The sequence below is a fragment of the Gracilinanus agilis genome, chromosome 1 (genome assembly GCF_016433145.1).
Source record: "Gracilinanus agilis isolate LMUSP501 chromosome 1, AgileGrace, whole genome shotgun sequence".
In the NCBI taxonomy this organism is placed as follows: domain Eukaryota; kingdom Metazoa; phylum Chordata; class Mammalia; order Didelphimorphia; family Didelphidae; genus Gracilinanus; species Gracilinanus agilis.
In genome coordinates, this window is record NC_058130.1 from 509035189 (window position 1) to 509048367 (window position 13179).

General features: G+C 33.3%; 1 protein-coding gene across 1 annotated transcript in view; it reads left to right on the forward strand.

The window, feature by feature from the left end:
• CA8 (carbonic anhydrase 8) overlaps positions 1–13179 on the forward strand; it is a 145469-nt gene that overhangs the window by 63024 nt on the left and 69266 nt on the right. Inside the window, exons 4-7 of the mRNA XM_044666185.1 lie at positions 1667–1762; positions 4831–4893; positions 6484–6532; positions 8422–8534. Of these exons, the coding sequence (XP_044522120.1) occupies positions 1667–1762; positions 4831–4893; positions 6484–6532; positions 8422–8534 (321 nt within the window). The remainder of the gene's footprint in view (positions 1–1666; positions 1763–4830; positions 4894–6483; positions 6533–8421; positions 8535–13179) is intronic.

Below are 13179 nucleotides of genomic sequence, written 5' to 3' on the forward strand. Positions count from 1 at the left end.
GGATGGGATGATGTTTAATGATGAAAGGGAGATGGCAAAGCTGCTCAATGCTCATTTTGCTTGAGTTTTCTCTGCCAAGTGTAATGATCTCTATGCTAGAAAGGAAACAACAAATACAGCTAATAGGGAATTGATATCCTAGATAACGAGTAGTTAGTAAGAGAGCACATATCTATCCTTCATAAGTTTAGGTCATCAGAACCAAATAAACTAGATTTTTTGGGCAATAAAGAAAATGGAAATAGTTATTATTGAGCTACCATAATGATGTCTGATAGATCATGGAGAATAAGAGAAGTGCCATTTAACTAGAGGAGATCAAATGTCCAGGTTTTTAAAAAAGAGATAGGGGCTGGAAGGAGGGAAAGAATAGATCTTGTGAAATGTCAGTAAGCTTGGTTTCAATTAATTGTAAATTTCTAGAGACTACTATTAATGGAATGGGTAGCATCTAGAAAAGGAAACAAAGAGCTAGCTTGGCATTATTTAGAACAGATCATATCAGACTAAATGAATTTCTTATGTTGACAGGTTTACTAGATAGTAGGTAAGGGAAATAATATAGATATTATTTACTTAGATTTTTAGCAATACATGTGACAAAGTCTTCTATTTTATTATAATGGAAAGGAGAAAGATATGATTTAAATAATGGCATAGTTGGATCAGTTAAAACTTAGTGAATGGCCACATACAAGGAATAGTTATTAATATGTCAATATCAGCTGTAAATGATGCCTTCAGCACAGTGTTTCAGAGATCTGTGCTTGTTCCTGAGCTGTTTAATCATTTCACTCATGAGTTTGATAAATATGTAAGTAGTATCCCTATCAAATTTGCCCACGAGAGACAGAGATGGGAGGTGTCTAGACCAGTGATGGGCAAACTTTTTAAAGAGGGGGCCAAAGGAAAGGAAATGCTCATCTGTCAGTCTGTTTCTAAGGCAACTCTTTTGAAGTTTCATTGTAGTGTATCCTACTCATTGTATTTGTCAGATTAGGAATAATGTTGTGCCGCTGGATAGAACATTTCAGGCCGCATCTGGCCCCCTGTATTCCATGGAATACATGGAATAGCTAGTTTGCACGTCACTGGTCTAGATAATCAAGATTAAAGTGGTAGTGGCACTTAGCTGCCCCATTGAATAGAGTGTGAAGCTTGAAGTCAGGAAGAATGATCTTTCCCGGTTCAAAATTTGGTATTAGACACTGAAGGCTGTGTGACCCTGGACAAATCACTTCACCCTGTTTGCCTTATTTCTTCATCTGTAAAATGAACTGGAGGAGGAAATGGCAAACTATTCCAATATCTTTGCCAAGAAAACCCCAAGTGAGGTTGGATAGAACTGAAAATTATGGAACCACAAAAATGTATTAGTGATGGGCAAACTACGGCCCATGCAGGCCCCCTGAAATGTTCTATCCGGCTAGGGGACATTATTCCTAATCTGAAGAATACAATGAGTAGGATACAATACAATGAAACTTCGAAAGAGTTACCTTAAGAAACAGACTGACAGATGAGCATTTCCTTTCCTTTGGCCCCCTCTTTAAAAAGTTTGCCCATCACTGGCATAGGTTATTCCTGAATTTCCGTTCCTATTTCTAAATTACAAGTGAATTATATCTGCCAATAACCTCTCCTGTTTGTGTAATTTATTTTCCAGCTTCATCTTATCCATTGGAATTCCACCCTTTATAGCAGCATTGATGAGGCTGTGGGGAAAACACATGGAATAGCTATTATTGCTTTGTTTGTTCAGGTAAATGGTCTACTATTAAGAGCATACATTATGGTTTAGAGATGCCAAGTGATATTTTTAAATTTGCTTGGAATTAGATTTTTATTTTATTGTTTTATTAATTAAGCTTAATTTCTTTAAAAAGTATATATTGTTGGAGATTAAGATATAAAAAGCTGTGGTCCTTAGTTGAAAAGACTTAACCTCTTTTATATATATATATATATATATATATATATATATATATAAAATCCTTCCTAATATTTCCTTCAGAGTTCTATTCTGTAAGTGCTAATATTTTGGAAAAGCAAATTTAGTTAAAGTGTTTTAAAGATAATATTTATTTTATTGGGCAGAATTCTTTAGAATGTTTTTGGACTCAGACTAACCATAGAATCTATGAAATATCACTCACTTATAACTTCTTAGTTGATGAGATTAAGTCAGAGAAAAGCAAGGAAATATAAAGCCTATGTTTAAAACTAAAAGAAATGAACCAGTTAGCTAGTTTATAATATAAATGATTGTGACTTCAGCTCATCAGCTTAGAGGCATAGGATGTGTAGAGATTTAAGAGATCCCTTTAGATTTTTAGAAATGACCAAACTAAGGTCCAGCAAGTTAACTGGAGACTGGTCAATCAAACAGAAGGTTAGAAAAAAAATTAACTACATTAATTCTCTGGATTCCTACCAGGTTGGGAAAATCTGTAACAATAATTTTGACTTGGTTGTTACTATTGAATTCACAGAAGAATTAATAATCCCAAACTGGATTACTATAGCAACTTTTTCAAAGGTATTAATAATTTTTTATTGCTTTTCTTTTATAAATAACTCCAAGGTTTAGAGTTTTGTCTCTGTGAATGAAAGCTGCCCAAAAATGAGCATTCCTTTTAAAGAACATATCAGTCTAGGCTAGAATGAAATGATAAATGTCTTATAAATTCATGACTTGAAAATTTGGTACATTTCCATTTAATTTAAAAAGAATATCCATCTTTAGTACTTTGATGGATTTGTGATCTCATTGATTTGAGCAAGCCCTCCATGTACAATCTATCAACTTAAAAAATTATTCCCTTTTATAATCAATCATAAAGGATTTATTAAGCAAGCATGCTTGCTTGGTACATATTTAGGGCATAATATTAGGTGCTATGGGATAAATATAAAGTATAAAATAGGGACCTTGCTCTCAAGGAGGATACAATCTTAAAGGAGAATAAGGCATACACATTTCAAACTATTTTGAAACCAAGATATGATATTATTACAGATGATAAATAATGATAAAATATGATAAATAATGTGGCCTTGATTCCTACATGCTAAAGAAGCCTAGGAATATGTAAGTTGAAATAGAGAGGGAAGTATTCATTTATGAGCACCTATACTTTTGCAAATGTGCCTACATCTCTTATATTTGTTGATTAAAATGGAATTAGCTCTATGTTTGGAAATGAAGCTGTCTAAAGAATAGCAAAGAACTGACAATCCATCAAAGTCAGCTTGATTAATTAGGGACTAATGATTTGATTTATGAATTACACAAAGCCCTTGTTTCTCTTCTTTTTTTTCTTCTTGTTTTACTAACATTTCACTGTTAGGGCTCCAAAGAAAGGGAAATTGCAAATAAAATATTTCAATTTTATTCCTAAGAGGTAGCTATTATATATAACTATATATATTATATATAAGAAAAACAGAACTAATAGTTAAAATGTCTTTTTGGGTAATAATGATGATATTCTTTATCTTTTTATTCTTTATCAGTTTGCTCATCTGTAAAATAAGGATAATAATAGCATCTACTTCTTATGGCTATTGGAAAGATAAAAAGTGATAATAATTTTAAAGGGCTCAGCACAGTGTCTGACATAGAGTAACTGCTATATGAATGTTAGCTATTATTATTGACATTTACATAGCACTTTAAGGCTTTTTTTAATGCTTCACATGTCATAATTTTACTTAAGAACTTTAAAAGCATGATGGACCAGAAAAGATGAGGAAAAAAAAGAAAATTAAATTATGTTGTTCTAATCATAGACACTCTATCCAAGTAGACTAAATTCTGACCGTGTCTCATCATTAATCTATATAACATTAATAACATAGGAAAACTTCCTTTACTGATGTAGATTAGCAATCATCTACAACTCAGAGTTTTAGAGACTTACCTGGGAAATTTTACTTTGGCCAGGGTCACATTGAGCAGAGGCAGGACTTGAATCTAAATATTTCTAACTCAGAGTCTTCTCTATTTTCATTTCATCAGGATAGCAAATATTAGAATTCTTAAAACAAAACAAAAAATGATAATGTCAATTTCTTTCTCAGTTTTTTCTGCCTTTCAAAAATAAGCCAGCTTGTAAATTCTATTTGTTTAACTAAAAATGAATTTACTTTAAATAACATAATGTAAACAGCATGTTTTTATGGATGTAATTTGAAAGGAAAACCCTATAGCTAAACTATTTAAGATTAAAGTCATATATCTATAAATACTTAATATTATCCTTACTTCAGTTATTGTGTATCTGGTATGTAGTGCTTGCTCCTAGATGATACTAATGGAGATGGGAAAAAAAAATCCCTCCGTATGCTGTTCTGCAAAGCTGGAGTTTAGGGGAGAGTAAAAAGAAAAGAAAAAAAGTTTAATCATGCTCTTGGTGTATTGCGTTATTTTCCCTGAATATTTTTCAAATCAAATATGATGTGTTCTCAACATTTTCATCTTATGATTTGATATGTCACAAAAGACATTGTCGCCTTTCAATAAGATGAAATTAAATAAATTGCTGTTCATTAGTTATCTGATTCTTTTGTTGTGCTAGTTTTGGCTACAACTTTGATTTTATTTAAGTATCTTTTAGTTTATTTTCAGAGCATTTTCAGATTTGAGTCATTTAATTTTGTTTGATGGGGCTATATATCATGGCCTAATTATTAATGTGGAAGTAAGTGAATTATTCCCAACAAAGGAATGCCACATATCCCCGATCACTAACTTATTATATATTTTGTGTAATACACTGTGCAAAATGGAAATCTTTATTTTCGGACTATTTATTCATTACATTTCAGATCGGGAAAGAACACATTGGATTGAAGGCAGTGACTGATGTTCTCCAGGATATTCAGTACAAGGTGAGTCATTATTTAAAAGGAAAAAAAACAAAACAAAACAAAAAACAAAAATCTGGCTATGTGAGAGTTGGGTAAATCAACAGAAGTTGTAAGTTAAGTATCAAAAAATGATTGCCTTAAAAAGTACAATGAAGCAATACAAAATTATTGCAATTATACCACAAAAAGAGAATGTGGCCTGGAAGATTCTATTCACTTGAATGCTAGGTTATAGGAAAATGGTGTTAAATAGATTGTGGAATCAAATTTTTGTAAAGGTCATATTACCTTACAGGTCTATACTGAGTCCCTTTGAAAGTGGCCCTGGAGAATTTAGTTCAGTCTTGTACTGATGCTGTAGATATGGTGTTGAGGCAATGTATAGTCTAAAAGCACTCAGGGCTGTCTGGTTCATTTCACAACTAATTTGGAGATTAAGATCTTTTCAATTCCACTCTGGATTGTTTGTGGAATCTTGGTCTAATCTAGAACCTTTTAGAGAGATGCAGTCATAGAGAACATCTCAAAAGAGGCTCCTTTGACTTGCCTAAGGGAACTTTAAGAGAGGATTTCTTAGGTCAAACCTGGGCAACACTAATTTTTTTTTAGACTTTCCTATATGAGTTTATTTAGATGGAGTGACAATCAACCTTAAATTATTAGGACCACTTCAGCCCAAATGACTGGGGAGAGGCACATCTCATTCTACTTTATACTTGATTGAAATGTACCGGGAATGCAAAAGAAGCTCATGTTTTTGCTTTAGCTATTTTGGTATTAGCTACTGAAAAACAGTGAAATGAATACAGCTATCTATCTATCTATCTATCTATCTATCTATCTATCTATCTATCTATGTCTATCCTTCATTCTATTTCTATCTGTCCTTCATTCTATCTATCCATCCATCCATCCATCTATCTATCTATCTATCTATCTATCTATCTATCTATCCATCCTTCATTCTATTTCTATCTGTCCTTCATTCTATATATGTCTGTCTGTCTGTCTGTCTGTCTCGCTCTCTCTCTCTACCTGCTAGCCTGTCTATCTTTATTCTATATTCAATTAATTTTTGGAGGTATAAATGGTATCCCAATGCAACACAAAGAAGGTGGACAAACTCAGTTTATTACATTACAGTGAACTCTTGCTTTGAATAAGAAATTAATATTTTAAAATTCACTTTGGGGAACATATAGCACTAATTTTCATTCAATTTTAAACAAAAGTGCAAATCATTTGGGGATCTCAAATGTGAAACTTCGAATGATAGGACATATCTTTTCCTTAAATTCAAATCTGGAATCAAGAGAAGACCACTGATCCCCATAAATTTTTATCCTTGAAGAACATTTGCCTTTTAGTAATTAGGAAGAAAAAAATAAATGAGTAGGAGAACTAGAAATAAGCATAGATTTATAGTAGAATTAATTTGATGGAAACTTCAAATTTATTCCTGACCAGAAAACAACCCACTAAATGCTGTGTAGTTGCAAATATTGTAGAGACTCATTGATTGTCATTTTAAGAGTGTCTGGGCATTTTACTTCATAATTTTTCACGTGTCACGTTCAAAATTGAAGTAAATGAGTATTTTTTTTTCTCCAGGGGAAGACTAAAATAATACCCTGCTTTAATCCAAATACTTTGTTACCAGGTAAGTTTGTTAAGTGAATTGTAACTAAAAGAATAAGTAAACATTATATCATCTCCTGAATTTATAATTTTTTATTTTCAAAAAATTTTGTTGGAAGTTCTCATTGAATAGTATCTATGAGTATAGATGGCATGAACTAAATTCCAGTAGTTGAAAGTCAACTTTGCCAATAGGATGGGGAATTTGTTAGGAATAATAACAGTGACAACAATAGCAGTTATGAGATGTTTCTTAGGTACAAAGCATTTAACATTTTATCTTTTTAAGACTGTATGAAGTAGCCAATACAAGTATGGTCATACCCCTCTAAAGGTTGCTCCTGCCAACATTAAGAACCCACTTATACATTACTCAATCCTTGAAATAGAATTGGAGACTCTCTTCTGTAATGTCCTTTTTGCCAGTCACCAGAGACCATTCTATCCCAGGTAGTGATTCAATCATAGAGAGAATTTAAGGGCTTTATACAAACAATTGACTGAAAATGGGATGAAATCTCTTATCAGCAGCACTGTTATACACAACAAAGGGGCAGCAAGTGAATGGCTCCATTGAGCTGCCTCTGGAATATGAAGGAAAAAGAAATTAGGAAAAAAAAATCTTAAGGGTTTAAACACTTGTAGTCATACTTCTGGATATTCTAAGACACTTTCCATAGGAAAGAGGAATTTCACTCACTGCATCTCACATTTCAGGTATAATCAATTTCTCTACCTCTTCTGCATATTGAAATGATACTTTGCAATTTTCCAGTGTTCTTTTTTTTTTTTAACTAGTAAGTTGTAGTGTGCCTTTCTTAGCTATCCATGTTAATAAATAGGCTGATTTCAAAGTAATAACTTTTCATGTTTATCATGGACTTTTTCCTTCATGAAATTTTAACAGAGTGAAATGGGTATCATCCATGAGTTCTATAAGTGTCACTAGTAATTTAGGAGAATTCATGTTGTGGGGAGTCTTGAGGTAAACCCCAGGTTTAGGACAGGTACCCTTTGCAAGAACATAAGGCTCCAAAACTTAGCTTAAAAGTAAAAAGAGAAAGTGGAGGTGGGACACTGCTTCCTAGAGGAGATGTGTTCTGGGCTTCTTATACCCTTGTGACCAGGGAGAGGGAATGGAATGAGGTTAGGCAGAAGTGGAGGATGTTTGTTATTTGATCGAGTCTAGAGTGATGTTTTGTGTCTCAAAAACAGGGGTGGCCGGGTATAGTTTAGGGGACAAAGTAGATATCCTAGATTACAACTTGATAGATTCAGAGAATAACCAGAAGATGTATATCTGTGTCTAGCTCAAAAATCTAGGTGAGAATTGAAGGGCAATATTTCTCTCGTGGGTCTTTCCTTATCATGAGTCTCTGATGCCCAGAGTCACCTTTTCCTTGGCATTAACAAGAATGCAAGGAAGGAAAGGAATTTTCCTGCTTTCTGTTTGACCTAAAAAAATTCTAGGGTTTGAGGTGTCTAAGGGAAACCCAGGATCCCATGCCATTAGCACAAGTTACTCTATTGAAAATCTGAAGTATATTTCCAAATTAGTTGTTTTCTAAAAACATGGATTATTGTAATAGGCTTTTATTTGGTCTTCTTACTAACAAAGTGGCACAATGGATAAACAGAGTGCTGGTCTTGGAGGCATGAAGATGGGAGTTCAAATCTTGCCCCTCATACAGTCAGTACAGCCCTGGGCAAATCACTTAATCTCTCAGCCTCAGTTTTCTCACCAGTAAAATGGGGATTATAAAGACATACTTTATAGGGCTATTGTGAAAACTACATGAGATGATATTCGTAAATTACTTTGCAAACTTTAACGCACTGTATAAATGCTAGACATTGTTCTTGTTTAACATACTATTGTAATTTCTTTCTTTCTTTCAAAAAAAAAAACAGATCCTCTTCTGCGTGATTATTGGGTATATGAAGGCTCCCTTACTATTCCACCTTGCAGTGAAGGTGTTACTTGGATCTTATTCCGATATCCTTTAACTATATCCCAGATACAGGTAATGGTTGTACTACAAATGTTCATAAAACATGGTTGTGAGTTAAAGGTTGAATTTTATTGATATAGAAAAGGACATACCAGTTTTACCTCGAAGTCTCCACTAGATCAGTACAAGTCTTTTTCAAATAAAAGTTAAGTATTTTGAATCAGTGAGAAAAATTGAAAGGCCAAGGTTGAAGGAGGGGGGATGATATATTTATTATTACCCATTTGTATTTAGAATATTTTTCCCCTAAGGAAAAGCAAAAAAGCCAATGAAAAATAAATAAATGCACTCTTTCAGTTTAAGTTATCCATTAGTCAATAAACAACAAACATTTTAAAGTGGTTTTTATGTGACAGGCACTTTGCTAAGTGCTAGAAAAAGAAAGACAAAACTGTAATAGTCTCTGCCTTCAAGGAATTTACATTGTAATGAGGGAAATAACATGAACATTTATGAGTATATAGATAATATATTAAAAATCCAAAGTAGTTTTAGAAGAGAGAACATCAGTTTCTAGGGAGCAAGGAGGAAGAAAGACTTCATGGAGAAAGTGGCTCTTGAGCTGATTCTTAAAGGAAATCAGAGATTCTAAGAGGCAGAGATGAAATAAGTTAGGGTGAGGTCTCACTGAGGGGGCCAAGCCCTTGGGAAGAAATGTTGAAAGAAAAGACTAAACTTAAGGGTATCTGGAGCTAAGATTCTACAGTGCAAGAAAGGAGTGGCTTCAGATATGAACCTCTGACAATACAAGTTAGCAAAGGCTTTCTGGGTTTTTGCTGCCTTTACCCAGGCTAAAGGGCATGACTACACCTTTCCTGAAGATTGCAGCTGAGTTAGAAACTGAAGGAGAGACTACAGCCTAATAGTATCTAAATACATCTGTCTAGGGAGCCACCAAGTAGCTCAGTGGTTGGAGAGACAGGAGAACCAGGGTTCAAATCTGGCTTCAGACATTTCCCAACTATGTGACCCTGAGCAGGTCACTTAACCCCCATCGTGTAGTCTTTTCTGCCTTGGAACCATTACACAGTTGATTCTAAGAAAAAAGGTAAAAGCTTAAAAAAATAAGTACATGTATCCAACAGATTGTCCAGTAGAATAACACTCCTCAGAAACAAATCACAGGATCCAGTGCAGACAATGAAAACACCCCTTAAGCAGATCACAAGACTAATGTCAGTAGGCGCAGTCTGATGACATGACTAGAAGATATTAGTGCGCTTCTAAGTTTTAAAGGTGTGAATTTTTCCTCTAAGCCTGTGCCTTGGCCAAATGTCCTATTTGTATGCCTCCACACTTGAGTTCCCTATGAGTATCCACTTTTATCCCTGTTTCAGTGGATATTTATGAAAGACTTCATTCCAGGTTAATGGGAGAAATGTTTTGTTACTACTTTTTGTAACATACCATCTTATTAAATGTTCTTCCTTTCAAATAACTGTGTGTCCCTTGGATGATATCTAAGGGACACACAATTGTAAGTTGATTCGGAAGCCAGTGGTCTCAAGCTCAAATAGAAACAAGAGTCACTAAATCAAAATAAGGATCCCTGAGAGTACCATAAAGACCACACATGTTTACTTTTTTAAATTTTTTACTAATACATCAAAATCAGATATAGATATTTTATCTTGTCTATCTCCCTACTTCCAATATTTTAATATCACATAAAGATGCTAATTGTACACTTTAATCTAGTATAGACTACATTTAAGAGTGTTTTGGGCTCCATCTTATCCATACTGTGTATTTGACACCTTTTATAATGTAAACTACAGCTTTCGGGGGTGGGATAAGGACCAGCAAAATACCTGACCTCATAGTATTGATCTGCTGCGAAGATTGTCTTATGATGTCATGGGTGCCCTGAGATTATATCTGTGATCAGTGTTAAAGATCACCCCCCCCCATTCCTTCTTATCTTGAGTAAATTTTGTCTATGAACTTCTATCAGTCCTCAAAACATCATCTACCCAATGTGCTTAGTGTTTTTCTAGATCTCTTGACATTGTATTAATAAACATGTATGTTGTCTGCATTCTTGCACATGACAAGCTCACCTTCTTTTCTCCTCATATAGCATTCTAATGATATATTTTACACAATTTACTTTGCATAAATTTTTGCTAGTTAAGTAGGCTGCAGCCTATTTATGTTCATTGTAAGCCTATCACGAGTGACCCACAATTTTAAAATCCTTGGAGGTTATGGAAATCTGTATTCCAGTGGTTTAAGAAAGTTATTATTGACTTTGAATTCCTTAGATTCCTTTTTAGGACCATCTAATTTCTAGTATATACTTGACCTAATATATTCCGATGATTTTCTTTTTCTCTGAATCTGACTAATCTTTCCATATCTTATGAGGTTCCTATTTTTCTCTTTCTGACCCTTCTATTTCTAATGATTAACTTTTCTTTGCTAAGCAACCATGAAGTGTTACCATTTCTTCATGTTATCTTTTTAGACCTTCACTGTATATTTTCCTTGGAATTTCTAGGAAGTAGTCATCAAAACAGTTTACAGACTTCCGGTACACTATTTACGCTTTTACATATTAACTTTCAATTTTTGCTTAACTATTGCCAAAACTTGGTTATAGTTATTTCTGGTCATTTGTCTTTTGAAATGAATCATATGTGCATATATTGATATATGCATATTTCATAGTAATACATCATAGTGTAAAGAAAATAACTTTTTCCATGTGTTAGTTTGTGTGATGAATTAATCTAATGATTGCCCTTTAAAGATTTACAAAACTTTGCTGTGTAGAAGCCAAAATGAGGACTAGAAGCATGAATCTTTTTTATTGATAGAATTAGAATAATTTTATCCATTATTTTCTGACAGTGAAAATTCAGAGTCAAGAAGCCCTATGAGATAGATTAAATTGTCTGTCCCTCTGCTTCCAGTATTTCAACATTTCAGGATCACAGAAAGATAATTAACTATACATATGTAGGAATAACCATACTAAATTCAATTTTTTCTATTATAAAATATATTTACATGATGAATATATAATTACATAATCAATTTGTAATTATTTTTATAATAAACATTTTCAACAAACACTATAATCTATCATATCTCAAGATATCTGCAAATATTTACTTTCTTGATTACTACTGTAGCAATATATTTCTATATTTTATCAGTATGATAGTCTAAAATATCTAACATGAGTCTTAAAATAATTTAAGTGCATACTCTTTTGTCTTATCTTCAGTGGAAACAAAGAATGGCATTCAGACTTGAAAATACAGTGGTGTCAATTTCTTCATATTTAATTCAGTTCATCACAACAACTATTTCTTGAGTTTCTGTTATGTGCAAAGTACTCAGTGGTACTGAAAATACAAAGATAAAGATGACATAATCCTTTAAGGGTCTTACAGTCTATGGGAATGGAGAATAATTAATTAACTATTCATGCAGATAAATGTAACAACATTATACAATGACATTTCCGGGTACTTACATTTCTGCCATGCTCATATTCCTACTGAGATTTCTGATGATGTCTCTGTCTTACGATATTATCCAGAGAGAAGGTTGAAGTTAAAGTACTCTCCTTTAAATGTTATATGCAAACATTTTCCATTACAACTATAATTAACATACAGTATGAATTGATAACTAAGGATTTGTTTGAAGTTGTTCTTTTTTTTTATCATATTCATCATGATTCCTCTCAGCTCATATTTAACTTCTCTCTCATCTTTACTACTTCACTATTCTTAACTTTTCTTAATTCAAAGAAATCATAATTAATTTCATCCATAGAAATAGTAACTTCTCAAATCCTTTATTAAACAATACCTGGATTTATATGATCTAGACTTCTCTGTTTTCTATAGGACTTATGTGGGGAATCTATTACTATCATAATTTTAAAATTCACAGTGTAACTTTACCTTGTATCTTTTGATTCATTCCCCCTCTACACTTATTATTTCCATGAGACATCATTTTATTATCATTGACAACATTCATAATCTCTCATAATATTGTCCAAAATGTCGTTTTATTTCTCTGAATTATAGTGCAATGCACAACTTTACAAGTAACTAAGAAAACACATTAAAAAAAATATTATTTACCCTCTGTCTTAGATAGAAAGGCTCATAAGCCTGCAGTGGACAAGCTTTGCCACTAGATGGTGCATGTGCACAAATTTAAGATGCCACAAATTTTAAAAATTAAATTACCTGGGGAGCAGGGTTGGGAACTCTTGTCTTCCTTCTGGGTAAATGCATATGTGGCTAAAAAGACTGATATAGCCAAAGGAAAAACATGTCTACAATGTAACATCTTGGCAAATTTGCTACATTTTTGTATGACTCTTTAATTTGGTGCATTAGGGATATGTAGAGAAGAACTTCTATAAAATTGTTACTTGTCTATAATGAAGGGTGAGTCATTGTGATATTTATGTAGTCATAGTTACAGATGCTCTTTGGTATTGTATAAAAGTATGTGATTTGATAATGGTTTGCATAACCCTAAAGGTCCTTCCTTCCTCCCTCCCTTGTTTCCCCTTTTCCTCCTTCCTTCTTTCCATCCTTCTCTCCTTCCCTTCATCCTTCTCTCCCTCCCTCCCTCCCTCTCTCCCTTCCTTTCTTCCTTCCTTCCTTCCTTCCTTCCTTCCTTC